At 55.1% G+C, this 24,139-nt stretch overlaps 6 protein-coding genes across 6 annotated transcripts; 4 read left to right on the forward strand and 2 right to left on the reverse strand.

The window, feature by feature from the left end:
• Positions 1 to 1,324: 1,324 nt before the first annotated feature.
• Positions 1,325 to 3,613, forward strand: CGGC5_v001108 (Taurine hydroxylase-like protein SAT17; the record flags this gene model as incomplete). The annotated part of the gene is made up of 10 exons (XM_066150773.1): positions 1,325 to 1,331; positions 1,618 to 1,725; positions 1,788 to 1,893; positions 2,107 to 2,131; positions 2,199 to 2,229; positions 2,303 to 2,458; positions 2,519 to 2,749; positions 2,806 to 2,873; positions 2,937 to 3,106; positions 3,169 to 3,613. 10 exons carry the CDS (start codon positions 1,325 to 1,327, stop codon positions 3,611 to 3,613), a joined length of 1,347 nt encoding a protein of 448 aa, XP_066009969.1.
• A 4,224-nt stretch (positions 3,614 to 7,837) lies between these two features.
• phyA (3-phytase A) lies at positions 7,838 to 9,950 on the forward strand (the record flags this gene model as incomplete). The annotated part of the gene is made up of 5 exons (XM_032029975.1): positions 7,838 to 8,427; positions 8,476 to 8,560; positions 8,608 to 8,862; positions 8,914 to 9,327; positions 9,384 to 9,950. 5 exons carry the CDS (start codon positions 7,838 to 7,840, stop codon positions 9,948 to 9,950), a joined length of 1,911 nt encoding a protein of 636 aa, XP_031890645.1.
• A 709-nt stretch (positions 9,951 to 10,659) lies between these two features.
• Positions 10,660 to 12,487, forward strand: CGGC5_v001110 (putative hydrolase; the record flags this gene model as incomplete). The annotated part of the gene is made up of 4 exons (XM_032029976.1): positions 10,660 to 10,803; positions 10,863 to 12,127; positions 12,184 to 12,244; positions 12,302 to 12,487. 4 exons carry the CDS (start codon positions 10,660 to 10,662, stop codon positions 12,485 to 12,487), a joined length of 1,656 nt encoding a protein of 551 aa, XP_031890644.1.
• Positions 12,488 to 13,480: 993 nt separating this feature from the next.
• On the reverse strand, positions 13,481 to 13,845 carry CGGC5_v001111 (uncharacterized protein; the record flags this gene model as incomplete). Its single annotated transcript, XM_066150774.1, has 3 exons — positions 13,481 to 13,549; positions 13,615 to 13,674; positions 13,738 to 13,845. 3 exons carry the CDS (start codon positions 13,843 to 13,845, stop codon positions 13,481 to 13,483), a joined length of 237 nt encoding a protein of 78 aa, XP_066009759.1.
• Positions 13,846 to 15,923: 2,078 nt separating this feature from the next.
• On the reverse strand, positions 15,924 to 18,471 carry CGGC5_v001112 (Sulfate permease 2; the record flags this gene model as incomplete). Its single annotated transcript, XM_032029977.1, has 2 exons — positions 15,924 to 17,999; positions 18,049 to 18,471. The coding sequence occupies 2 exons, from the start codon at positions 18,469 to 18,471 to the stop codon at positions 15,924 to 15,926; spliced, it is 2,499 nt and encodes an 832-aa protein (XP_031890474.1).
• A 3,121-nt stretch (positions 18,472 to 21,592) lies between these two features.
• On the forward strand, positions 21,593 to 23,149 carry cdc16 (Cell division control protein 16; the record flags this gene model as incomplete). The annotated part of the gene is made up of 3 exons (XM_032029978.1): positions 21,593 to 22,099; positions 22,155 to 22,975; positions 23,026 to 23,149. 3 exons carry the CDS (start codon positions 21,593 to 21,595, stop codon positions 23,147 to 23,149), a joined length of 1,452 nt encoding a protein of 483 aa, XP_031890646.1.
• Positions 23,150 to 24,139: the final 990 nt, after the last annotated feature.

Genomic DNA, 24,139 nt, shown 5'->3' on the forward strand with positions numbered 1-24,139 from the left:
CTAGCCCACCCAGCTCCCCTCATGCATCGCGTCGTCGTCCACGTCCCTCCACCCTGTCCAGGTGTCTTTTTTTGCGAACCCCGCCGTCTCACATGAACCAACGTCCATTGCTTAATCAACTCTTATTCTCACACTCGTTCTGCTGTCCACACCCATGCCCGCAAAGCCAAGGGCATGCCTGCTGTCAGGATACGCAGAACAATGACAGGATGAAGCAGCTGGGGGTGAGCTGAAGCACGGCACTTCGCTGGATACCGACCCTAGGTGCGCGCGTGCGCGCGTGCGCATCGTACCTTTTTTTTCTTTATTTTTATTTTTTTCTATTACCATGCTGGATTCAGGTCGGTTCATCATAATCACGGCTCAGCCTAGCCCGGCCAGCCCCAAATCATCCTCTACTCCCCTATCGTTTCTTCTTTTCCGCCGGGTACCTGCGAGGTTGCTATGCGCTTTCATCTCATGTCGTCGCACTGGGCCGTCTGGCTAGCTACCTCTTTCACTCCTGTCGAGGACAACACACAACACACGGTAGGGGATCGAGAAAAAAAAAAAAAAAAAAAGGTAGCCAGGTGCAGGTACTTGGGTCCCTCCTCACCGGTTCGGGACAGTGCTTTCTTTCTGTGCCTTTCCTTCCTTACCTTTCCACGTCCCATCCCGCGGCGCCTACCTCAGATTGTGGATTGTGGATGAAGCAGGTGCAAATACCCATCTTTCTTTCCCTCCAGTTTGGAAACACCCATGACAGTGCTTGCAGCAACAAATGTAAGGCAAGGCAAGGTTGGCTTGCTAGGAAGGCGTGTGTGTTACTTCCTTGCCGCATCTATTCCACTCCACGTCTGCCTTTCTCTCTCTTGCCTCTCTCTACCGGTATCCATACCTCTTTCCAAAGTCGTTTGTGTATCGATCGCATCTAGTGCACCTGCGACTTGTCATTCTGCTGCTCCTGTTCCTGCTGCGGCTGCTGCTTCTCATGCTCGTCTCGACTTGCACCTACCTTACCTTACCTTACCTTCGTGCTTGCTTCCCGTCCCTGCCTCATCTGCCTACCTTGCCATATTTTTATTTTATTCTGCACACCTTACCTGAGGTAGCTGCGACTCCATCTCCCTTCCGTTCTTTGGTCCTCTGACCTCTTTACTGTTTCTTCTCCGGCCTTGACTTAAAATGTCTTGACGGGACCACTGGGAAACTAGCATCGCATCGCATCACACATCGTCTCACTTACCTCCCCCAGTCCTCCCAACGGCCCGGCTCACCAATCCAGCCCTTGCCTCGCCTTACCTTGCCGCTCTCCCGCACTTCCTGCTTCCGCGCGCGCACACGCATGATAGGTACGCATTAAGCAAGCAGCGGGCATCTACGGTGTCTTGACGGGATCGTTGTTTTGTTCACGGTACCCTCCCCGTACATCATCGTCGCCGCCTGTCTCTTTTCTTCCATCACCTTTAGTTCGCCAAAAACCCCTACGCGGCGGGCAGGCGCGCGCATTCGGGTACTTGCCTTCCCAGGGTCCCAGCAGACCATACGGTCACCGCGGCTTCCTGCCTTGCTATCTCGTCGTTGCCCGTCCCGTGTGTCCTTCCTCGCGAGGAAGAGGGAAACGAAGAAAAGAAAAAGAAGGAAACTTGGGCCATATCACACCCACCGCTCAAACAAGCAGTCGGTCCCTTCCTTCACCGACTGCAACTGCCTCTCCTACCTGGGAAGGAAAGGGGTCCCTCGAAGGTATATTAGTTTCTTCGTCTGCCAGATCTCATGACAGCTCCTCACAACCTCTTCCCCAACAGTTTCTTCTCCCGCCCACGTTGACGACCCGACCCGCGTCTCTTTCTTCCATCTCAATTTCCCGTCCTTCCTTTGGAGTTCTGCACCAGCCCAGACTGTCTCTGCCGCGTATATACAGTCGCTCCCACACGGGAAATCTTGTCATCTCTCACTCTCCCACACGCATACACAAGGCATCGCTGCTCTTTGTGTAGCTTCCTTCGAGTGATACTCCAAGCCTTTCCTTGATTCGGGTCCTTCTCCCTCCCTCTATCTATCTCTCTATCTCTCTACTTCTTCACGGCCGTCGTCGTCTATTACGTGCTTCACAACGCACAACAGAGTAATATCGGACACCCATCTCCAGGTTTGTCGTCCCTCGACCCGGCTTACTCATCGCGGAGCCCCGTCGTTTCTAACATGTCGGTTTTCAGTTCTCACATCAGCAAGATGGCGTCCACTGCAGTTGGTCCGGTCATGGGTGCCGCCGCGGCATCTGCTGTCCACCATATCCATCACATCGACTGTAACGCTCCAGTCGCGGATGTTCCTGGTCTCCCCACCGACTTTCCCGAGACACTGGACCTCGAATCAGCCTGGGCCGGCCCGCAATTCACCCAAGAGTCGCAGTACACGTACAACCTCACCAACACAGACCTCCATGAGCTGATGGCTGCGCTGAAGCACTTCAAAGGTATGTCGACCCCGATCCCTCTTCAAACGGTCTGACCGTTGACATTTCTCTCCGAAACAGCCTTGGGCCTTGACGGCGATCTTGTCAACCCAGACAACTTCCCCCTCCCTACCCTGGGAGCCGCCCTTGACCGCATCGCCCACGACATCCATCAAGGCAAGGGTTTTGCCGTGGTCCGCGGCATTGACCCGCAAAAGCACTCGGTTGAGGATCTTACGGTACTCTATCTTGGCATCCAGGGGTACATTGCCAACCAACGTGGCCGCCAGGACAAGAAGGGAAACATGCTTGGTACGTGACGTTGGCCTAACCGTCCGTGCTCAGCAAGATGCTAATTTCGTCCCCAGTTCACATTGTTGCAGACAACACCACAAAAGCCAAGGCGGATCATCACCGTCATTCCACTTCATCAATTGTAAGTACACCTTTGCCGTCATCGTCGTCGTCGACGGCCTGCTAATTCGGCCCTCTCTTCCAGACGTTTCACAACGAGGAGTCTGGAGACATCATCAGTTGGTTGACCAGAGCCACCGCTGCTGCTGGTGGCAAGTGCATCATCGCCTCTGCCCACACTGTCTACAACGTTCTCGCCGCCACTCGACCTGACATCATCCGCACACTGTCTCGTTCCGACTGGCCCTTTGCCCTGTATGTCTAACTGTCTCAGTGTGACCCGACATATCCGAGCTGCTTTCCTGACTTGCTTATAGTCCCAAGTTCCAATGTCGTCCCATCCTCTTCCACCAAGATGGCAACATCATCATCAACTTCGGCCGCACGCCCCTGATGGGCACTGCTGCGCATCCCCGACCGGCACATTTCCCCACCCTCACCCCTCGTCAGATTGAGGCTCTCGATGCCGTGGAGACCATCGCCAAGGCGACACAGATGGAAATCCAAACCCGCCCTGGTGACATTCACTTCATCAACAACCTCGCAATCCTTCACCGTCGCGAAGGCTTTGTCAACGGCCAAGCACCCAGCGAGAAGCGCCATCTCGTTCGCATGCGCGTACGCAACGACAAACTGGGCTGGTCTATCCCCGAGGAGCTGAAGCGCGAGTGGTACGACGCCTTCGAGAAGCCCGCCGACCGTGTCTGGCACCTGGAACCCATGCCGGATGCCTTTTTTCCTCTCCGCAAGTACCCCAACTAATTTTGCTGTCTTCCGTTACACGTTCATGCCGGGGAACTTTGAAGGAGCATCGTCAAAGACTGGAGAAGGGGCGTCACGGTTGCATTTCTTCTGCTTGCATTGTTTATCCCTGGGAACACGGGCTCCCTATGGCGTGGAGCGACTACTGCATCATCTATTATTTGCTTTTTCCCTCACCGTTCCCTATTACCCTGGTCGCCTCAAAAGTTTATTCCCTTACCTTGTCATTCACGGTCAGATGAGCACGGAGTCAATGGGAGTTCGCGAAGTAGAGCGCGGGCAAGAAAAAAGCATGTATACATGGATGGGATGTAAGACCAGGAGTTCGTTGTAATAGAAATTAATTACCCATTCACCGTCTTTCCCAACTAGTGAGGATCGCAAGCGCTGATCATTGACCGGATGTTCCAAACGTGGAACATCGGACTTTTTTTTCTGGCAGAGATATGGGCAAGACAAACCGGTGTGGTTTCGCCTCAGTCAAATGTCAACCGCGTGGCTGCAGGTGCGGCGGCCACTGATCACACGACCGAGGTGCTGGAACTCTACAACCATGCAGCACCGGTCAGAGAGCCGCGAGCAATCATTGGATGCTCCAAGACATCGGTGAGCGGGTGCCAATTCCGGGAAAGTGGACGTCAAGCCAAATTTTCAACTGGCCATGGCCCCTTCGGATGGCCGGCTGGCCGACTGATTGACGACCTCTGTCTCGAGCAACGGGATGCTACAGAGGGAAAACACTCGGAGCAAAGCCGGCTTGCGTGTCTGGTTTGTGCAACTGCGAGATGGTTGATTTTTCTGGAAAAGATTCCCATGGTCAAGCGCAAAAAGCCGGTCAGTGTCCTCCATACCGGCCTGCAGATGGAGATGCAACGGGACACGACAGCATGACACGAACGAACGGCCGCTTGACTGTTTGCGGATTTGAGTTATCGGAATTTCTTCTTTCTCTTTTTCCTTCAACGTACGAATACGTGCATGTGACGCTCCCGTGTCAAGCTCGCGATGGAGAGAGAGGGGACCAGCAGCAGCAAAAACGAGAAAAAGCAAACACTCGAGGACGACAGGCATCACTGCCCGATATTCCTATGAAAGGGGCAAACGGCCATCAGACAACATGTGGATTCCGGTCAGAGATGCCTTGACCGGTCAAAGGCTGACCGACACTTGGGCATGGAAGGCCGCAGGCGTTGGGGCCAGGGAGTGGCTTCAGCAGTTCTCGCCAGTGCTCACCGGTAGTGGGCGGCGACAGTCGTTTCAACGTGTGGCCAAAAAAAATAAAAATAAAGAAAAGCATGCACAGAGGCATGGCCCCAAGCGATGTCGAGTCTGCAAGGTCTGCCGACGACAGGACGGTAGACGAGTGGCTGCAGGCTTGACGGGACGACGACACGCGGTGGTTTGACGTCTGCACAACGGCCGGCCAGGCAGGTGGTGTCGCTGCCGAAGAGGATGCATGTTCACATCGGGTGCATGCGATTGCCGGATCGTTGGCTGCTATGGTCTAAGTTCCCGGGGCCTTTCCAGGGTTTGGTTGCTGGTGACAGGATCGAATGTCGGCTGGGAACGACGACGCATCGCTTCCGTACAAGGGATGGGATGATATGGGGATGAGGAAGGACGGTGGACGCATTGGAAGGAGTGGACATTGAAGGGGAGTTGTGTGGGAACCTTTCTGCTATCTTCGGAAGCGCGTCGGCTCTGTATCGAGACCCCTATGCCGGTATATTTTTCTTTTCGACTGTCTTCAATGTTGAAGGGTCTGGGGTTTTGGTGATGACGATGATTGCTCTTGACGAACACCTTCCCATCGTGGGCAGGCAGGTCAAGGATGGGATTTGCAGCCTCTGCACGTATGCGTACACAACGAAGCCAGCAGCAAAGAGGAGAAGCAGGAGGAAGAAGAGGAGCGTCAGCGTTCAACGTGTTGCGCAATTGCTTTTTGAACATGCACATGGGTGGAGTTTTCTTGGGGATCGACAAGCGACGCTGGTCCGACGTCGGTAGTGTGGATTTCTCTGCGTCGGTCTCAGTTGCAGCGTGGCCCTTGACCTCTTCCTTTTCGTTTGGCGGCTGTTTTGCTTCTCCGCCATCTTGCATTCTTTTTCTGACTCCCAGTTGTTGCTTTTTCTTTTTCGCTACCAGGAACACACTGTACATGACCGGGGAGTTGTCATCGTTTCCTAGCGCAGGCGATCGATCGAGGGAGATGAATGGGGTCGGGAGTGAGAGAGGGGCGTCTTTGTAAGTGAGACTTTTCAAAGTTGCCTGGGGTTGGTCGTGTTTTCGGCGGGCAGTATGGGGAGACAGACAACTTTTTTGGTGCATCATTCGCAAAGGGCGCTAAGAGGTTTTATTTGGTTCTGCTTTTTTGCTTGTATTCTGCCTTATCTTTGCTTATTCGACCTGCCTGTGCGCCAAGCCGCGTCTTTTTGTAAAGGATGAGAAGGAAAAGGAAAAAGAAAGGATGATGGGTCGCTAGCAGAAAAGATGAGGCAGGGAGGAGGGGTACTCTTGAGAACGGGTAACTAATCAAAAAGCGTCCACGGCATGCGGCCAAGAACCTGAAATGGGACCATGCGCGGTCACTTTGGATTATTGAAGTGTTAGTTCGGGGTGGGCACGATGTCAGTTTTGCGTATTTGCGTGGTATCGTGCGCTTGTGTCAATGTGTGTTGGAGCAGGGGTGTGTGTGTGTGTTGTGTGATAGATGACAGTCTCAACGACGGTGGGGTTTTTCTCTCTGCTCGCTTGCCATCCGGTGCCGTCTCGCGAGAGAGGGGGAGGGGCTGGAATCAGAGCTGACGGACAGCTGAGCTCTGGTGGTGACTGGTGGCTTGATTACGGAACAGCAGCTGGGACGAGCCAGCAATGTCGCCGTTGAAACGTGGTTGGGTCGTGTCGAGGATGAGGATGCGTCTGGGGGAAAAAGAAAAGGGCGTGATGCAAGTGTGGTTTGGCTGGATGACAGCGGACGTCGGCTGGAGCTAGTAGTCGAGGGTTATGCCTGTATCTGTCTTTTTTGAGGTTTGCCTTTGCCTTCCCCCCAAAGATGCAGTCACGTGAATCTGCAGACGGTTCGCGAGACGTAAGGTTTGGATACTGTGACGGGAACGTAGCTCAACGACGGTGGCCAGTGCGTGGACGACCCGGGGGCAGCTGTCGGCGATCCAATTGGCCAATGGTCCGTTTCCTCAGGACCGGATCCATCTTCCCGTTGGAAAGCCAAGACAGGCCAGATGGTCCAGGCCGTGCGTCAAATGAGATTGCCGCATTCAACGACACCTAGGTGCCGCCCCCCTAAAGCCAGACCAGAGCCTCCCTGAACTTGGAATCCCTCCAAACGACGACGCCTCTATCGCGAATCCCATCACACGCACCACCGCCGTCCATCCGCCATCCAGCACATCCCAGGGCTGCTCCCGCGGCGCGTATCATTCGCAAGCATCCGAGAGATTGTCCTTGCTCTGTTTGCTTCGTTTTTCCTGGCCCCCCTTCTCTTCACCTCAGCGCGTCTCTTTCCGCCCGTTCATTCTGCTTTCGTCCGGGGTCTTGGGCCCCCTTTACCCGACTTACCCGTCAAGGTGGCCAATTGGGTGTGACGGAACACCCATCCCGATAGCTGGGGGCAACGTGCCTTAGTCCGACAGCTCGAAGAATCTCTCGCCCCCTTTTCTGCATCGACGGGCATCCCGAACGCGACCTCGCTATCTGCCGTGGGTTGCGCCTGCATCATCAGTCCAGCAATCCAATCCATCCACCTAGCTGCCTCTGAAGGACATTCATGGGACCGCCGCGGTACACTCGGATGTGAAACGTACCCCGTCTGACCGCCAACCTGCACCTCGGTATTGCACCTGCCACACGCCCCTCCCACGTCACGTATTTCAAGGTCACACCTTTTCTCCTTCTGCCGCTGTCATCGGGCTCGTCTGGCTGGCTGAAGCAGGCCCAGCGTATCGTTGCTTTCTTTGTGTGCGTTGGTGGTGGAGCAGCCCGCCATCCCGAGTCATCGACGCAGTACGTCCGATAGGCGCGCCGTCCGACGTAGCGTGCAGAGTGCGCGCGCGCATCTCGCGGTGGTGCTTGCTGCATCAGGTTTATCCGTTTGACTCGACGACGTCAAGTTGCAGCGAAAAGGGGAGGATCTCGTTCGTTTTTGTCGTTGCAAGCCGTTGATCCGTCTTGGCTTTTGACTGTGAGACTGCCGCGTGACGTGTGACAATGGCACCCCGTCAGGCCGGCTACCTCCGGGTTCCCGGCGAGGAGGAGTCCCCGTACGGAGGACAGCAGGTGCCCCGCCGAAGCCGCTCCGGGTCCTCGGGGCGGAGGGAGAAGCGCCTGCCCAGCGAGAAGCCGCTGCCTGCGCTGCCGCCGGGTACGCCGGCCGACGCCACGTTCCCCATCAGCCTCGACGATGACGATGACCACAACGTCTCGCCGAGTGAGCGGAGCTACCGCCGTGCAACGGTCGCCATTGGCCTAGCCATCCTCGTTACCATTCTCGGTTTTCTGATTGCGTTCGCGGTGCTGGGGTTCGGGCTGGGCGTGGACGGTATGAGGCACGGGCCGGATGGGATGGCCAAGAACTTTGGGGGCGATGATTGTCCGTGTCGGCAAGACCCCGATGTGCCGCAGTATTTCAGGACGAGCCCGGAGCTGTGGGCCGGGCCGACGGCGACGGGAGCGGCCGCCTTTATGGCGCAGACGAGGGTTCTTCCCACGGGCAGCTTTGTCCCCAACGCGCCTCTGCAGACGGATGTGCCGATTGAGGGAATGAAGGGAGGGAATGAGAGCATCTTCAACATGATGGGGTGAGTCTTGCCGCCTGGGAAGGTGGAAATGAGTGCTGACCGCGGCAGATATCTCACGCCGTATCAACCGAGTCCTGGTTTCGGTGTGGAGGAGTATGCATTGCCTGAGGGTGCGGACATTGTCCAGGTCCAGGTATGTAGCCCCCAGTGTGAGTCGAGGGCTTGACTGACATGTACCAGATGCTCTCTCGCCATGGGTCCAGATATCCCACAATGGGCTCCAACGTCTTCGACTTTGGACAAAAGGTTGCCAAGGCCAGTGACACGCTCAAAGCGAAGGGCGCGCTGAGCTTCCTGAACAACTGGAGGTATCAGCTGGGCCATGAGATTCTTGTCCCCAAGGGTCGTCAGGAGTTGTTTGACTCTGGCATCCTGCACTCGTACATGTACTCTTCGCTGTACAACCCCAACAGCAAGATCATTGTGCGGACGACGGTATGCTCAGCATCTGTTTGCGACCATTCTATATGACTAACGCACTTGTAGACGCAAGACAGGATGCTCAAGTCCGCCGAGTACTGGCTCGCGGGCTTCTTCGGTCTCGAGTGGACCAGGAACGCCACCATCGAAGTCATCATTGAGCAGGACAGGGCCAACAACTCCCTCGCCGGCTACCTCAACTGCCCCAACGCCCGCAAGCAGAACGGCGGCGACGAGGCGGCCAAGATTTGGGTCTCGAACTACCTCGCCAACGCCACGGCCCGTCTCAAGGACATGGTTGACGGCTTCGACTGGACGATTGAGGACACCTACGCCGCGCAGACCATGTGCCCCTATGAGACGGTCGCCTACGGGTTCAGCCGCTTCTGCGACCTCTTTACGTATGAGGAATGGGTTGGCTTTTCGTACTCTGTCGATCTCGCTTTTGCTGGCAACAATGCCTTCCAGAACCCCACAGGAGTAAGTCACTGTCACGCATGGTTGTCCTTAGAGATGTATGTATTGACAAAACGCAGCGCGCTGTCGGTATCGGCTGGCAACAAGAGGTCATTGCCCGCCTCCAGAATCACACCCTAGGCTACTCGGGCTCTCAGATCAACGTCACGCTCGACAACAACACGGAGACCTTCCCCCTGAACCAGAGCCTCTACTTCGACTTCTCCCACGACACAAACATCGCCTCCATCCTGACCGCGTTCGGCTTCAAGCAGTTTGCCCAGCTGCTCCAGCCCACGGAGTACCCCGGCAAGCACAACTTCACCGTCTCGCACATCACGCCTTTTGGCGCGCGCCTCGACATCGAGATTATCAAGACGCCGAAGCCGTTCAAGGCCGACCGTTCCGGGTACGAGGAGTCCGGCGGCGAGACGAAGTACATCCACTTCGTGCTCAACCAGAGGACGCTCCCGCTGGGATGGAGTTTCCCCGAGTGCGACGTGGAGCGGAAGGACGGCTGGTGCGAGCTGGACACGTTCTTGGAGGTGCAGGAGGAGATGCCCAAGCTTGCGGACTACGAGCGGGCTTGTCACGGGGACATTGAGACTGTGCCTTACGGCGTTGTGTACGATGGCCGACCCATGTAAGCAAAGGAAAGTGTGACGATTAGTGTGTTTGCGTGGTTTTGTTTGTGTACATATTTCATTCGTTTCCCCGTCTGCTCGACGGACGGCCTGTGTCGTGTTTGGGTTCCTCGGGCGTAATCAAGGTCTTTAGATTTTCTTGGCGTAGATGGGCTGTGCAACGCCCACGATTTCACCTTCTTCAGCTGTCTAATTTCATGCAAAACCCCTCGCGGGGGAAATTATCGAGATACTGACGCTTTGAGAATACGAGACTGGTGCCTGGATTGGCCGGGACCCCGCGAAATGCATTCCGGGGATGCTACCACCACTGAGGCTATGCACAGGTTTTAGCGTGTTTCCTACTTCACAGCCTCCTTTTGAGACACCTTTACGATGTTCTGTATCAACAGCTGGCTTGTTTTCGCGTGTTTTGAGGGCTTTCCCTTCTGTTTCTTCCGGGTTCACGATCCTGCGAGAATGCTAGAACGGAGATGGACTCAGGAGTGTGACTGGAAATTTGAAGTCACTGACGTTGACATGCAAGGGATGTCATTGTGAGGCGACGGGCTCTGAGCTGAGGGTGAGATTGTCTGAGGCTGCACGACGAAATTGTCTTGAAGATGATCTATAAGACGAGGGGTGATCTCTCACGTTGATGGGTAGATCTCGGCCAACAGCAGACCCTACTACTCACATTCGTTTCAACAAGAATACCACAATCGTTTGAATCATGAGATCCGGGGCCCTCAGCGCGGTGCTCGCGTCACTCGGCACCGTGACGAGAGCGCAGAATTGCACCTTCGACTCAATCACGCCCTCACAGGACCTCGTCTGGTGCCGATGCGAAGGCGACTACCTCTGCGCCAAACTCGATGTCCGCAACCCAAAACCCACCCCCTCACATCCTCACTTACTAACCTCTCTTCTCACCAGGTACCCTTGAACTACCTCAACCCGGGACTCGCCCGCGCCACCGTCCCGCTCATCAAGCTCCCCGCGGCGCCCTCCTCCCCAGACGGGCCCTACCGCGGCATGATCCTCACCAACCCAGGCGGCCCCGGCGGCTCAGGCATCGAGCTCATCAGCCAGAACGGCGCCCTGATCGCCCAGGCCATCGGGACCAACTACGACATCGTCGGCTTCGACCCCCGCGGCATCGGGCTGAGCGAGCCGCGGCCGAACTGCTCCGCGGGGATCCTCGCTCAAACACAGCAGTCCAGGGAGGCGCCGAGGCTGCAGGACGCGTACTTCCAGTCCTTCATCGACTTCGGCAGGGCGCTCGGGGAGCAGTGCGCGGAGCAGGCCGGCGGGTCGACGGGGGCGGGGAGGCATATGACGACGGCCGTCACGGCGCGGGACATGCTCAGCATCGTGGACGCCTTCGCGCGGACGCCTGACGGGGCGCGCGCGGCGACTTATGCTAGCCTGCTGAACTACTACGGCATCAGCTACGGCACGTTTCTCGGGCAGACGTTCGCGAGCATGTTCCCGGACCGCGTGGGGCATGTCGCGCTGGACGGGGTGGTGGACCCGGCGGCGTTCCAGGCGAATGGGACGTGGCGGAGTGTGAATCACCTCGATGGTGTTGTGGGCGCGTTCTTTGTGTATTGTCACGCCGCGGGGCCGGAGGCGTGTGCGTATTACACGGGGACGACGGCGATGGACATCTTTGAGCGGTGGAAGGCGTCTTTTGAGAGGCTGGACGCGGGGAGGGCGACGGCGGAGGGTTGGGGGAATAGCAGCGAGATCGCGGCGGCGCTGTTGACGTTCAAGGTCGGGATGTTGGCGATGGCGGTGCAGCCGCTGGAGATGTTCGGGCCCGTGGCGGAGGCGCTTGTAGGGCTGGAGCAGGCGTTGGAGGGCGGTGTCTTGGGACAGTGGACGGAGCAGGTCAACGGGCTGATTGGGGATCCCGGGGTCGCGTCATATGCTGCGACGAGCCCGGAGCAGGGGCTCGGCGTGATCTGCTCTGACCAGGAGAACAAGCAGTACGGCAAGGGGTTGGAGGAGATACGGGGGCTGATTGACCAGCTCGAGGGGCAGAGCGTTATCGGGGAGACGTGGATCAGGTTCACGCTGGGCTGTACGGGTTGGAAGATCAAGAGCGATGATGTGTTTACGGGCCCGTATGGAGGTGAGACGAAGGGGAGGGTGTTGTTTGTGAGCAACACATTTGATCCGACGACGCCGATTGAGAAGTAAGTCTGCTGGTCCCTCGAGTGCTGGTTATCTGTCTTGCTTACTCCATTCACAGTGCTATTTCCAACGCCCCGAGCTTCAAAAACGCGAGGAGACTGACGATTGAGGGCACGGGTGTAAGTCTAATCTAGTATTCTGTCGTTGATTATCCGCCTAGGCTAACGTGGACACAGCACACCGGCACGGCAACGAACAATTTGTGTGCTTACGGGGTTGTCAAATCTTACTTCCAAGACACGAGTTGTGTAAAAGATATATACTGTCCGCTTGAAACAGGGCCGTTTGGGGTTCAGTTGGAGGGTTCGATCCAGGAGAATCTCGAGGCAGCGGGCTTGGAGAACCTTCATGACCTCTTTTAGTTTCCCCAAACAGGGTCATGTTCAGCTTACATCGATGAAAAAACTTTCAACAAAGTATGCCAGAGTTTTCTCACTGAGCGTAGCCTTCTGATACACTCGCAACTCTGTAGTTGGCACACCAGGTCTTGCGCACTCTTCTGGGGCGATGTCTAATTGCACTTCGTTTGTCCCCAGTAGCCAGTACTCTCTGTGTATTGAATGGTACTCTATGCAGTTTAAGCTTATACTTGATTAAGGCACGTTCACGAGGCTTTTAAAAGTGAAGGAAAAGTCGTCGGCAACCACACGTATCGTGATGGCCTCCACATCCACCGCTAAGGGTCACAAAAAAAAGGCAAAAACATACAACAACAGGCATTCGCCGGTCGTCACCGACCCGACTACTACTCTGTCCCTCACTGGCTTATCTATGGGAGAGCGAACGGGATCCCGAGTTTTCCAGTGGGTATGATCGTATGTGCCAGACATTGAAAGCGAAGAGGCCCATGGAGGCTTCGTCGACAGGATCATCCTGGGCTACGTGATAGTTGCACACGTATTGTCTACAATGAAGTTCACCCTCTGCTCTGTCTTCATCTGTCATAGAATCTGAGCTTATAGGATAGTATTACGATTCTCAGCGTCTAGTCAGAGGGATCGATTCAGGAGAATCTTGAGACAGCTGGCTTAGCGAACCTCTACGACCTCTTTGAGTGTCTCAAAATATAACCAAATTGCAGCTTGCACGCAGTTATTGCCTTCTAGCCTGTTCGTATATGGCCTCGGCCTTTTTGGGTCGGCCCAGGGCTGAGGGAATATGGTAGCCCAAAGAAACTAAGGCTGGAATTGGATGCACCACGCCGGCGACTCTTGTTACTGTGTTGAATAGCACACGCCGTGGGTAGCTTGATGTAACAAGTTGGACTATTTTTTCGAGGCTTTGACACATACTAAGTCTACAACAGGAGCAATGAGCCGTGGCTCAACGGGTATCTTCTGCCATGCGTGCACTCGCTAGTTGCAGTAACAATCGCAGTCGCCCTTCGGAGTAGCCATCCATCGTCCGTTGTCACCACTTTGGCACTGCAATATTTTATAAGCAAAGGAACTTCAGGCCTTGATTCAACGACAAGTGGTGGAATACTCACTCTGCCTTCGCATAAGCTTGCGCACCTGTCTGAGTCGGCAGCATTGCAGTTAGACTCCCACTGGAAGAGCAGCATGGTCAGTAAAACTACATCATGTAGACAGCCAGGGGCTATGGTACGAACAGAAGGATCTCCGATTGAGGCGCAAGCCTGTCCAATTTGTAGATATACTTCTGCCGCAGTTGAAGAGACACAGACCGCGGCTGCGATGGCAAGGAGTGAGAAGCGCATAGCTGAGGTGTAAATTTGATGTGATCGGGACAGTCGATTGCTTCTGAGACTAACGCAATGATCGTCGAATGGTGGGAAACAGTAACACAGCCTTGGATATGAATATTAAGCGGCTATACTGATATCTTTAAGTACCCCAATTGGATCCTTGCATCGGCAGGTGACTTGAGATATGGAATATATTGGAACGAGTCTTGGTTTCTATCTTAACTTTCTTTTAGATTGAACGGTATCAGATTGTCAAGTACTCTTACAGTCGCAGAATAGCAAAACTGACTCATACAATCAATCAAATCACACCTTAAAAGCAGTAAATCTAATCGATCTATGTAGCGTTTAGTAGCAGTTGCGTACATGAACCGCTCAATCATTTTACATGACACAAACCTTATCCAGATTGTCAACAAATCGTCGTTCCAAAATCAGACGACATGCCCGGGGAGAAGAGTACCTTGGGTTTACAACTCTCCTGGAGTCTACCTAACCCCGCATTCTGACGTCCATTCTCAAGGCCTCAGTGCTGTTGCAGGCAATTAGGATGGCGAAGTCAAGGTCTGCGGCCTTCTCAGTCGTAGTAAGAAGAAACTTCAGGAAATCGACACCACCAACTCGCCCAAGTCAAACTGAAATCGCCTGCAACCCGAAAGGTCATCTACAGTTCACTCCGAATCGCAGGAGTTGAACGAGCCTGAGTCATTGACGTCCGCAGAGACGCCAAGCACCTCGTCCAAGGGCTTGGTTCATATTAAGCCTAGTTGACGCATGCCCCGACTCAGCTGCTTCCTCGCCTCCTACGGTTTCAATGTTCTCCACGAAATTCCGGCACCCTCGGAAATCGCAATGCTCTTAGAAATCAGAAAGCTCTCGAAAAACATACCAGCTATATCTATTCGTCGACAGGGTTATCCGGGGCCACGTGATGATTTCACAAGCACTTTCCAAGACAGATTTGAACTTATGCGTCCATTTTGCCACTGCCAAAGCCTGGTCGTGTTCATCCTCACTATCCCGGCTACTTGCTGTGCTCATCGCCACTGACCACTCACACCCGCAATATCTGAACCTCATTGCCAATGGTCACAAGCACCGCAATAATCGGCAGACAGCAATGATGAAAATTGAGGACGCACGCTGTATTTCTTGGCGCAGCATGCGAGCTTACAGGACAGTCGTCCGATTCTGTACGGGCAACAGGGTCGAAGTTCGCCTCGACCCAAAAAGAAAGCGAGACCGACACATCGGTTGGCTTGGTTCCTGAAGAAGAAGAGTTGTGATTTTGTGAAATATACTACTTAAGCAGTTATTGCAAGATAAATATCTTATGGGGCAGAACAACATGGCCCTTCAGAAGAGAATACGAGGTTCTCTAAATCCCTCATGGTTCAGGATGCAGAGAATGGCCGGGGAACGTCTGCTCCATCTTGCGCCTACCACCGTCACTGAAACGCCACTGCCGAGCAGCGACCGAAGAGAACAAGACGCAAGACTCTTGAATCCACGCCTGAATACTCCGGCGCCTGGGAAGACGGAAAGAAGCGGAACGGTTGGCCCATCTCCTTCGAAGGGATCCATCCAAGCCACCGCGCAACCAACGGATCTCCAGAGATCACTGATCAATGTTATCAAAACCAAAATGTTCAACACGCCCCACGATTGGCTGTCCTATTCACAGCGCCTCAATAGAAGACTCATTACATAGTCACTGTCGGTCCGCCGTGACAAATGTGGTTAGGACCGTCCGTTGAGAGATCCTTTTGGACGGTCGTATTTGAGTCTAAGAGAACCCCTCAAGTAACGACCGAGGCCGCATTGCCGTATCGCCAGCCGGAGACATAGTTACACAAGCAATTCGCCAAACGATTCAGCAAGACCATTTAATATTATGCTGAATATCTCGAGCACAAAGCTCTATATACAAACAAACAAAGCGTAAATGACAAGAACAACGTCTGAGTGTGTGCCTCTTCATAAACCTAAGCACCACCTCTTTTTCATGATTCATCCACACCAATCTAACAAATGTTTCCCAACATGGGTATCAATCGCTAATCCAGTATTCCAGAAAAAACCATCCCTTTTTACTCGCTAGAAGTGTCCGGGCTCTTCGGGCCCGGCTCGACCTCCCCGTGTCCCTCGCTGTTGGCGATGGCACTCTGCAGGGCACTCGTCAGGTCGACGTGGAAGAACGGCCTGTTCAAACCGTGAACCACGACACCTCTCCTCTTGGTGGCCAGGCCCCTTGTGCCGCGCTCGTGATGCAAGCCCGTAGATGACACGGGGTCGATCGCGTCGTACGCCCCGCTCTTACCAGACTCCTCGTCCGCGTGACGGGAGTTCCTAGCGTGGGACGAGATCTCCTTCTCGTTGGCCTCCTTCTCCGCGACCGCCGCAGCCGACTCGGCTCCACCAATCTCGGCAACGCTGAAAATGGACTTCCAGCGGTGCTGCAGGCCGTCGCCGCGGTCGGCGGGGAATCCGAAGCCTGCGGCGACGAGGGCGCGCTTGGTCCAGCGGTTGTTGATGCAGGCGATATGCCAGTTGACCTTATCGGGCGCCGCATAGCGGTCAAGCTGGTTGCGGACGTCGATGAGCTGCTGGATGGAGGTGAGATCGACGTTGTTAACACAGCTGAAGTCGAGGATGACGGCCTTGAGCGTGGGCTTGTTCTCGGAAGCGGCGATCTGGGCGGCGGCCTTCGAAGCCTTGCGGGACGGGCCGGGGTCGTTCCAGGGTCGGTCTCCGAGGCGACCGTAGCTCTGGAGGTTGGTACGGCGAGTGCGCTCGAAGACGTACTCAGTGAAGTACTCAAGGGAGTGACTGGCGTTCGGGTAGTTGAAGCCCTCGGAGAAGCGGTAGATGAAAATACCGGGGTAGGGCTGGTCGAGCTCGACCTCGGGGTTAGTACCATCGCCGTGGTCGATCGGGAGGAAGACATTGCGAGCCGCGTTATCGCCGGCATCGAAGGTGCCGTACTCGCCAACGACTTGCCTGTGGTCTTCTCCGATGACATGGTCGCCGATAACGGAGTGGATCTTGACCTTGCCAAGGAATCGGCCCTGGCCTCGGAGGATCCGCCAGAAGAGGAGGGCGGCGGAGATGACGACGGTAGCGTAGATGCCGTTCTCGATGGAAGAGAAGACGGTCACGAAGACACCAACGAAGAAGATGAGAACCTCGAAGGGAGAGACACGCCAGAACTGGTAAACAGTGTTGGGAGGCGTAATCAAGTCTCCGACGGCGTGGATAATGACGGCGGCCAGGGAGGCGCTAGAGATGTAGAAGAAGACGGCCGTCAGTGCGTAGATAGCAAGCAAGACGATGAGACCTGTGATGACACCGGCAAAAGGGGTCCTGACACCAGCCTTGGACTTGATGGCGGTACGGCTGAAAGATCCGGTAGAAGGGTACCCGCCGAGGAACGGAGCGATGACGTTCGTAACACCGATGGCGACAAACTCCTGGGAGGGGTTGATGGTGTAGTTGTTGACACGGCCGAAGGACTTGGAGATGGCGACGTGCTCGATAACAAGAACGATGATACTGGCGGGAAGGAAGGGCAGGAAGGCACTGATGAGGTCGGTATCGATCTTGGGGGTACCGACGTCCTGGAATCCTCGGGGAACATCGCCAAGAATCTTGAACATGGGGTTGTCGCGCCTGTGCATGTTGACCAGCCAACTGATCATGGTGTAGAGCAGGATGACGAAGACAGTTCGCAAGGTTGACAGGAAGAAGAACAGCTTCGACCTCTGGGGGTATTTCTTCGCGGCGGTGGTGAAGACGTATCGGAGGAGGTAGAGCCAGGTCAAGGCAGTCAGGCCCATTGCCGCATCCATCTTGGTCTTGGGAAGGTTCTTCAGGGTGTTGATGAGGACCATGTAGGTAGCATCACGAGTGTTAACACCCTTGATACCCAGCAACGTCGTGAGCTGACCGACCGCGATGCTGATGGCCGAGCCCGTCATGAAGGCGGAAAGCGAAGTCAGGGAAATCAGGTTGACGATCCATCCCATGCGAATCAGACCGATGAACAGGATGATGGCGCCCGCGATGATAGCGAGTGCCGATGCAATCTGATGTCCTTCGTACTGGGGGAAGTCGGCTTGAACATCGGTGATGAGGTTGCCAACGACAGTTGACATGACAGCGACAGGCTGGGGTCTGTTAGTAGCGCACAAAACTATGCTTCAGCGGCAAACTTACGCCAATCGTAATATCCTTGGATGTAGCAAAGAACCAGTAGAGAATAACACCCATGAAGGATGAATAGAGACCGAATTCGGGATCGAGCTTCGCCAGCAGCGCGTACGCCATGCCCTGAGGGACGACGACAGCACCAACAGTGACACCGGCAACCAAGTCACCCATGAACCACTGCAGGTTGTAGTGACCAATCCAGGTGAGGAAGGGGAAGAGGGAGCGGATGTATTGAACAACCTCTTCGCCCGTGGGCACAAGTTCGAGGAACCATTCTGCGGTTGTCGGCTCCTCCTCGACGAAGGTGTCTGAAGACTGAACGGAGAAGACAGACTCTCCACGGAGCATCTCCTCGTTCTCGGGCCTGTCGAGCTTGATGCCCAAGACCTTGGCCAGGCCGTGGCCGATCTTTGAGCCTGCGCCCGGCATGTTGGTTGAATTGGCGAGGGTTGAAGTGGTCGGACAGGCGGCTAAGGAAGCGAGTAACCAAAGGTACTTGCTGACTCTCTCTCAAGGGAAGACGCCCCCAAGGATATATAGGACTCGCTGGGGCTACCGTGCCACACACACGAATTGGGCCCTTGCAAACTGCCCCGGAATAAACCGACTGAGCGGTGGGTGAAAGGAATTTGAACCAGGGTGCGATATATGAGAGCTGAATGCCGCAAGAGGTGACTAGAACGCTTTCAGGCCTCGAACCTCGACGGAGGTGGCGGTTTGGGGTAGTAGGTGCGAGATTGACACCTCCCACAAAGCCCTTGCAAAGTTGCGCAATCGAATCAAGGGGATATTAATTGGTCGAGACCCAACTCAATGACGAGTTCGTGAACGCCCCCCGACTCAGGCAGACAGTAGTGATCTGACGGCGTCTGATAAGGCCAACTGGTGCGCTCGCAATCACACAGCTGAAAAGAAAGGTGTGTCCGTTTGGGACAACAGTGACGATCAGGTGTCAATGTTGAAGGACCGGAGGGTGTTGCGCGCGCGCGAGGCGGTAAAGTTGTGCAACTGGAACGGAAGCTCTTCAAAGCTCTTCGAAGCTCTTCAACAGGTTATTGAGGACGGGCCTCGAGGTTATTAATTGAGTTCAGAGACTTCGGTAGTGGAGTGCCAAGTGCCAAGCAGAGGCTCTACGGTCCTCCCGCTGGACAAGACGATGGATCTCGTGGGCCAAGAGATGTGGCTCCGGGATGACGGCGGCAGCCAAGAAATGAAATGCTGCAGAGAGGCCGAGGAGAAGACGACGGCGAGAAACGAGAAAACCCTGACGGGGGGTGGGCGAATCACTCAGGATGCGACTGTCAGGGAATGATGGCGCGGCTTTAACAGGCGACAATGTCCCAAGCACGGGTTGGAGGGAGCGGAAGAGTCTTTTGTTATGGTGGTTGTACGGGCGGGCACTCCTCCCGCGATGTCGAAACCGGGGCGATGTCGCCATCGAGTCTTTGCCAGACCAAGCTTAGCGGGGCCTCCGATGGGGACGGGACATGCTGCGAGTCCAATTATCTTATACCCACAACGCGAGGAGGTACCCGCGCGTTGTTGGTTATTTGATATTGGAATGACACAGGCAGCGGTACAAATGCGAATGCTCGCTCAATTGATTTTTTCTTTAGGCGCCAAAGACGGAAGAATGCCCGCGTGGGGGAACGGGCGACGCTCGAGGCGGTCTCACTCTCGGAGGTATGCGTCGCGTGGTCAGCCAAAGAGACTGCAAGGTCGAGCCACGGGAGCACCCAAGTTGTGTCACAAAGAGTGCGGATGCAGAATACTCGAAAGAGTTGTTTGTACGTACAACTCGCATGGAGGAAAATCCGGGTCCCCTATCCCCGGGTGGACATTTTGCAGAATGCCAATGCCTGGAGTGTCGTCAGTCATGGAGCCGGGGCGAAATGTGCCTTGATGACAGAGGTGATAATATGGAGATGTTGAAAAAATCAGAGCTGACGGTCGGATGAGGTATGTGCATTCTGTTGTGCAACAAGTGTTCCAACAGAGGGGTCGAGTCTCCAGCGAACTACCGCTTTGGGTGCGGGATTGGACGATCTGACCAATGAGGTTCAGCTTCCGCAACTCGGCGATGGTGCAATAGCACCCTTGTTTGAGGTGATGGCTAGTGGAGCAGATGGGTGCGGAGATGCTCAACCTGGTTGGCCCATTTTTGAGATGGACTGTTGCTATTGAGGCAAAGTGCGGTACGAAGCTTTCCCTGCCGTGGATGCCAACCGGGCTGTTCCCTGACCTTGTCGGAATTAAACTCCAAAGACGCCGACACGGTCGGAACGCCTTCGCACAGAAACGGGCCTCAATGGTTCCAATGGCTTTTAGACGTGCGAATCAGACAGGCCAGGCGTTGGCTGGACTCGACTGGAGGAGGCCATGCCATCGTAGTGACAGATGGATGAGAGTCTGGAGAGACAGGGGACGGGCTGGCCCCCAGGTCCAGGTGATGGGGTTTGTGGATGGGAGCTCGAAGGACGACTCTGTCAGCTTTGGCTGGAATTCGGATCCGTTACAAATCGACGCTGGACTCGGGGCTCCGTCGGACGGATGTGGTTGCGGATGACCAGACGTCATGGGTGTCCGCATGTACCACAATGCCAAGACGCCCACGACGCCGCATGACGAAAGTCATGCGACACGTGTTGATGACTAAGATTTCGCGAGATTGTTCTTCCGGACCGGATGCCTTCTCAATTATGTAAGCGATCTATGTGGCGATGCAGCTGGACTGTGGCTTCAGTGTGGCGCATCATCTCTTAAATTCCCAAGCATTCCCGAGGGCCAAATGCTTGGGATATCCAGGTCAGTCGAACCCCTTTACCGTGCATTACCAGCCACCTGCGCACCACCGTCCGGGACTGTTGACTCGGCGACTAGGCGTCTGGACGCACTGCCGAAAGAAAAAGAAAAAAGAACAAAATGTTAGGCAAAGTCTTGGCGCCGTCAGGAAGCGATCGCCTTGAACGACCTGGAGGCTAGGTTCAACTCTGGAGGCTGGATGCCCTGAAACTCACTGCTCCGATTGCCTTCTTGGGCGAGAGCTGAGTGCATCAGCCACTCAGGAGCCGCAGAAGGCGGGAGCTGAAGCCTCGAAACCCCCAAACCCCCGGACAGCAACGCGTAAAAACACGGCCGCTACAGCGACCGCGAACCCCCCTACCCCCCCTCTCCGGCCCCCTCCTCTCACCGGGCAACTGAGCCGCCTTAGTCAGAAAGGAAACATCAGCAACACCACAACCATCGCTGCGCTCCTGTGCCTGTGCCTGTTCCATCGGCAACACCAAAAACTGCAATCACCAACCTCCTCACCCCGCCCTTGGGCCAAAAATAGCAGTCCACGAGGTGTTCCTCACCTCGCCACACTGCAATTGCCCCCTTTTTGTGCTGGGCACTATCGTTCTCTATCCCCAGGGCTCTACTTTTTGTCTGGATATTCCCGTATAATTCGTTGTAATTCCCAATTCTTAGAGTGAATGTAGCCAAAAACCACCCCTGCCTACGTTATCAACCTTACCTTATTCCGCATATTCCCCTTCCATTCGCAAACATGCCGTCCAGTCCGACCAGAGATCCATTCACCGGCCCCCCGGCGCCGCATGCCTTTGTGCAGTCACACGCGAAAACCACCGAGCTGCTCCCGCCCCCCTCGCCGCGGACGCATCGCGCCTTGCGCAAACTGCAGTCGGCGCACAATCTTGGCTCCAAGGCCGCCCTCCAACAGATCCCGCCCCTGCAGCCCTCCTTGATCGCGCAGCAGCGACTGACACAACGCAACATCTCGCCCACGCGACGCGATGCGAGCACCTCCTCCGCCATGAACGTGAACAGATCACCGCAGCGAGGACGGTCCAACAGCGATGCGACGAACCACCACCACCTGAACGCCATGGCTGCCACGAAGCGCAGCATGATGGGTATCAACCCGCGGTACCTCAACATGTCTCTGCACCAGCTCATCAAGGACGGCCCAATCGAAGGAGATACCGTCGAGGCGCTGGGAATGGCCCGTCGCAAGGTCTTGAGCGAGGGTATCAAAAGCGACAGTGACGGCATGGTATGTGCTTCTCCCCTACCTCACGTGCCTCTTAACCTAATGCGCCATTGAACAGTCTACGCTGCGTATCTACGTCTGGATCATCCTTCTTGACACTCCTGTCCTCCCCACCGACGACTATCTTGCTCTCATCCACCGCGGCGCGTCCCCGGCGTACTCCAAGATCCGCAACGATACTTTCCGCACCCTCACCACCGACCCGTTGTTCCGCCGACGCGTCAGCGAGGCAAGTCTCATCCGCCTCCTCAATGCCGTCGCCTGGCGCCTGCACGACGCTCGCGAGCAGCAGCGAAGTCGCGATCGCGACCGCGACCGCTCGCTCAGCCGACCCAGCACCGGACGAAGCTCCATATCCCACGACAGCTCGAACTCGACAGCCACCGCGCACTCCACGAACCCCGCCTCACCTTCTGCCCGCAATCGCGCGCGAGCTTTGACCTTGACAACGGAGGGCTCCGAGTCTTGCCACGCTGCCGAGCCGGGGACGTATGTACAGGGAATGAATGTGTTGGCAGCTCCCTTCCTATATGCTGCGCGCAGTGAGGCCGAGGCGTTCACTGCGTTCTACACCCTGCTCACACGGGAGTGCCCCGGATACATTCGAGGCGCAATGGATGGCGTCCACAAGGGGTTGGCTCTGGTGGACAAGGTCTTGGCGACTGTCGACTCCAAGCTGAGCGGATACCTTCACTCCAAGGGCTTGACAGCTGAGATCTACGCATTCCCTTCCGTCCTGACATTGTGCGCCTGCACACCTCCGCTACCCGAGGTCTTGCGCCTGTGGGACTTTCTCTTCGCCTACGGGCCTCACCTGAACATTCTCTGCATCGTGGCCCAGCTCATGGGCATGCGGGACCAGCTGATGAGCTCGCCGAGGTAAGCTGCTTTGCACAAGTTGGAGTATCAGATCACTAACGAAAGTCCAGCCCTAACAAGCTCTTGCGCTCGTTCCCTTCGCTCCAGGCGGATAAGATTATTGAACGCACGCTCTGGATCATTGAGAGAATACCAGACGACACATACGCCGCCATTGTCACCCACGCCCAGTGACAGATCAACTACGACCCAGGGGTTCGGAACACGAAAAGACGAGTCCTTTTGTGATGAATGTCGCAACACCCATTGTACTATACCAAAGACCTTTACGACTTGATGATGGAAACTCAAAAATACGGATGGGGGTACCGAGACGAGGCTTAATGATACGATGCAGCCACGGGTCCAGGAACACGAGAAGCACGATGAAGGGGGGATGACAAAGGAAGCACGTTGCGCCCCCTGATGTATGTATGTTGAACTTAATTAATATGATTTTATGCCGACGAAGGATGTCTGGTCGTCTGACGGGGTGGCGTGAAGCCCTCCTCAACTTGACACAAACATGAGGCCGTCGCCATGAACATCGTTGGAGGTTTGCTGTTTTCCAGGCTCATCCAAAAATGAAAATCTCGGCTGCGCTGCCGGATAGGTTACGCCTTCCTACCTACCTTGATGATACAGCCAGCAACACCTACAAACTGATCCGCATGCAGGGCTAGTATGGTGGCTCAAGTAGGCTGGCCGTTGGCAGCCGTTGCCTAGCGTCTACTGAAAGTGAAGGTCAAAAGTGCAGACTTATGAGCATGGTAGGCTCGGTCTTCGAAGGTAGAGCTGGGCTTTCAGCCTTTTTCTTTGTTCCTTCTTTCTGTGTTTCCTTACTTCAGGATTCCATCTACCTGTATCATTCCCAAGGTCACGACTACTGCTCCCGCTTCCCGAGTTCATCTTACGATAGCCATCATCTTTCGTTGGTCATCTACTATATTCGGTGTCCGTTATCACAACGAGAGAATACATCAGGACCACCAGAGAAAGTGCCATCTTGGGTAAGGGGATCATCAGCTTATGCTTCTACGTATAGAAGACGATGGTCAAGAACATCATTTTCAGTCTGTTGTCATCAAACACGTCGTGATTATCTATCTGGTGATATTTCTGTAGGATTCCCAGCTTCTACGACAGGCGAAAGATGTTTATATCATTTTTGCTGGGGCTCCTCTA

This window comes from Colletotrichum fructicola (assembly GCF_000319635.2).
Source record: "Colletotrichum fructicola Nara gc5 chromosome Unknown KSG_Nara_v1_contig01, whole genome shotgun sequence".
Lineage (NCBI taxonomy): Eukaryota > Fungi > Ascomycota > Sordariomycetes > Glomerellales > Glomerellaceae > Colletotrichum > Colletotrichum fructicola.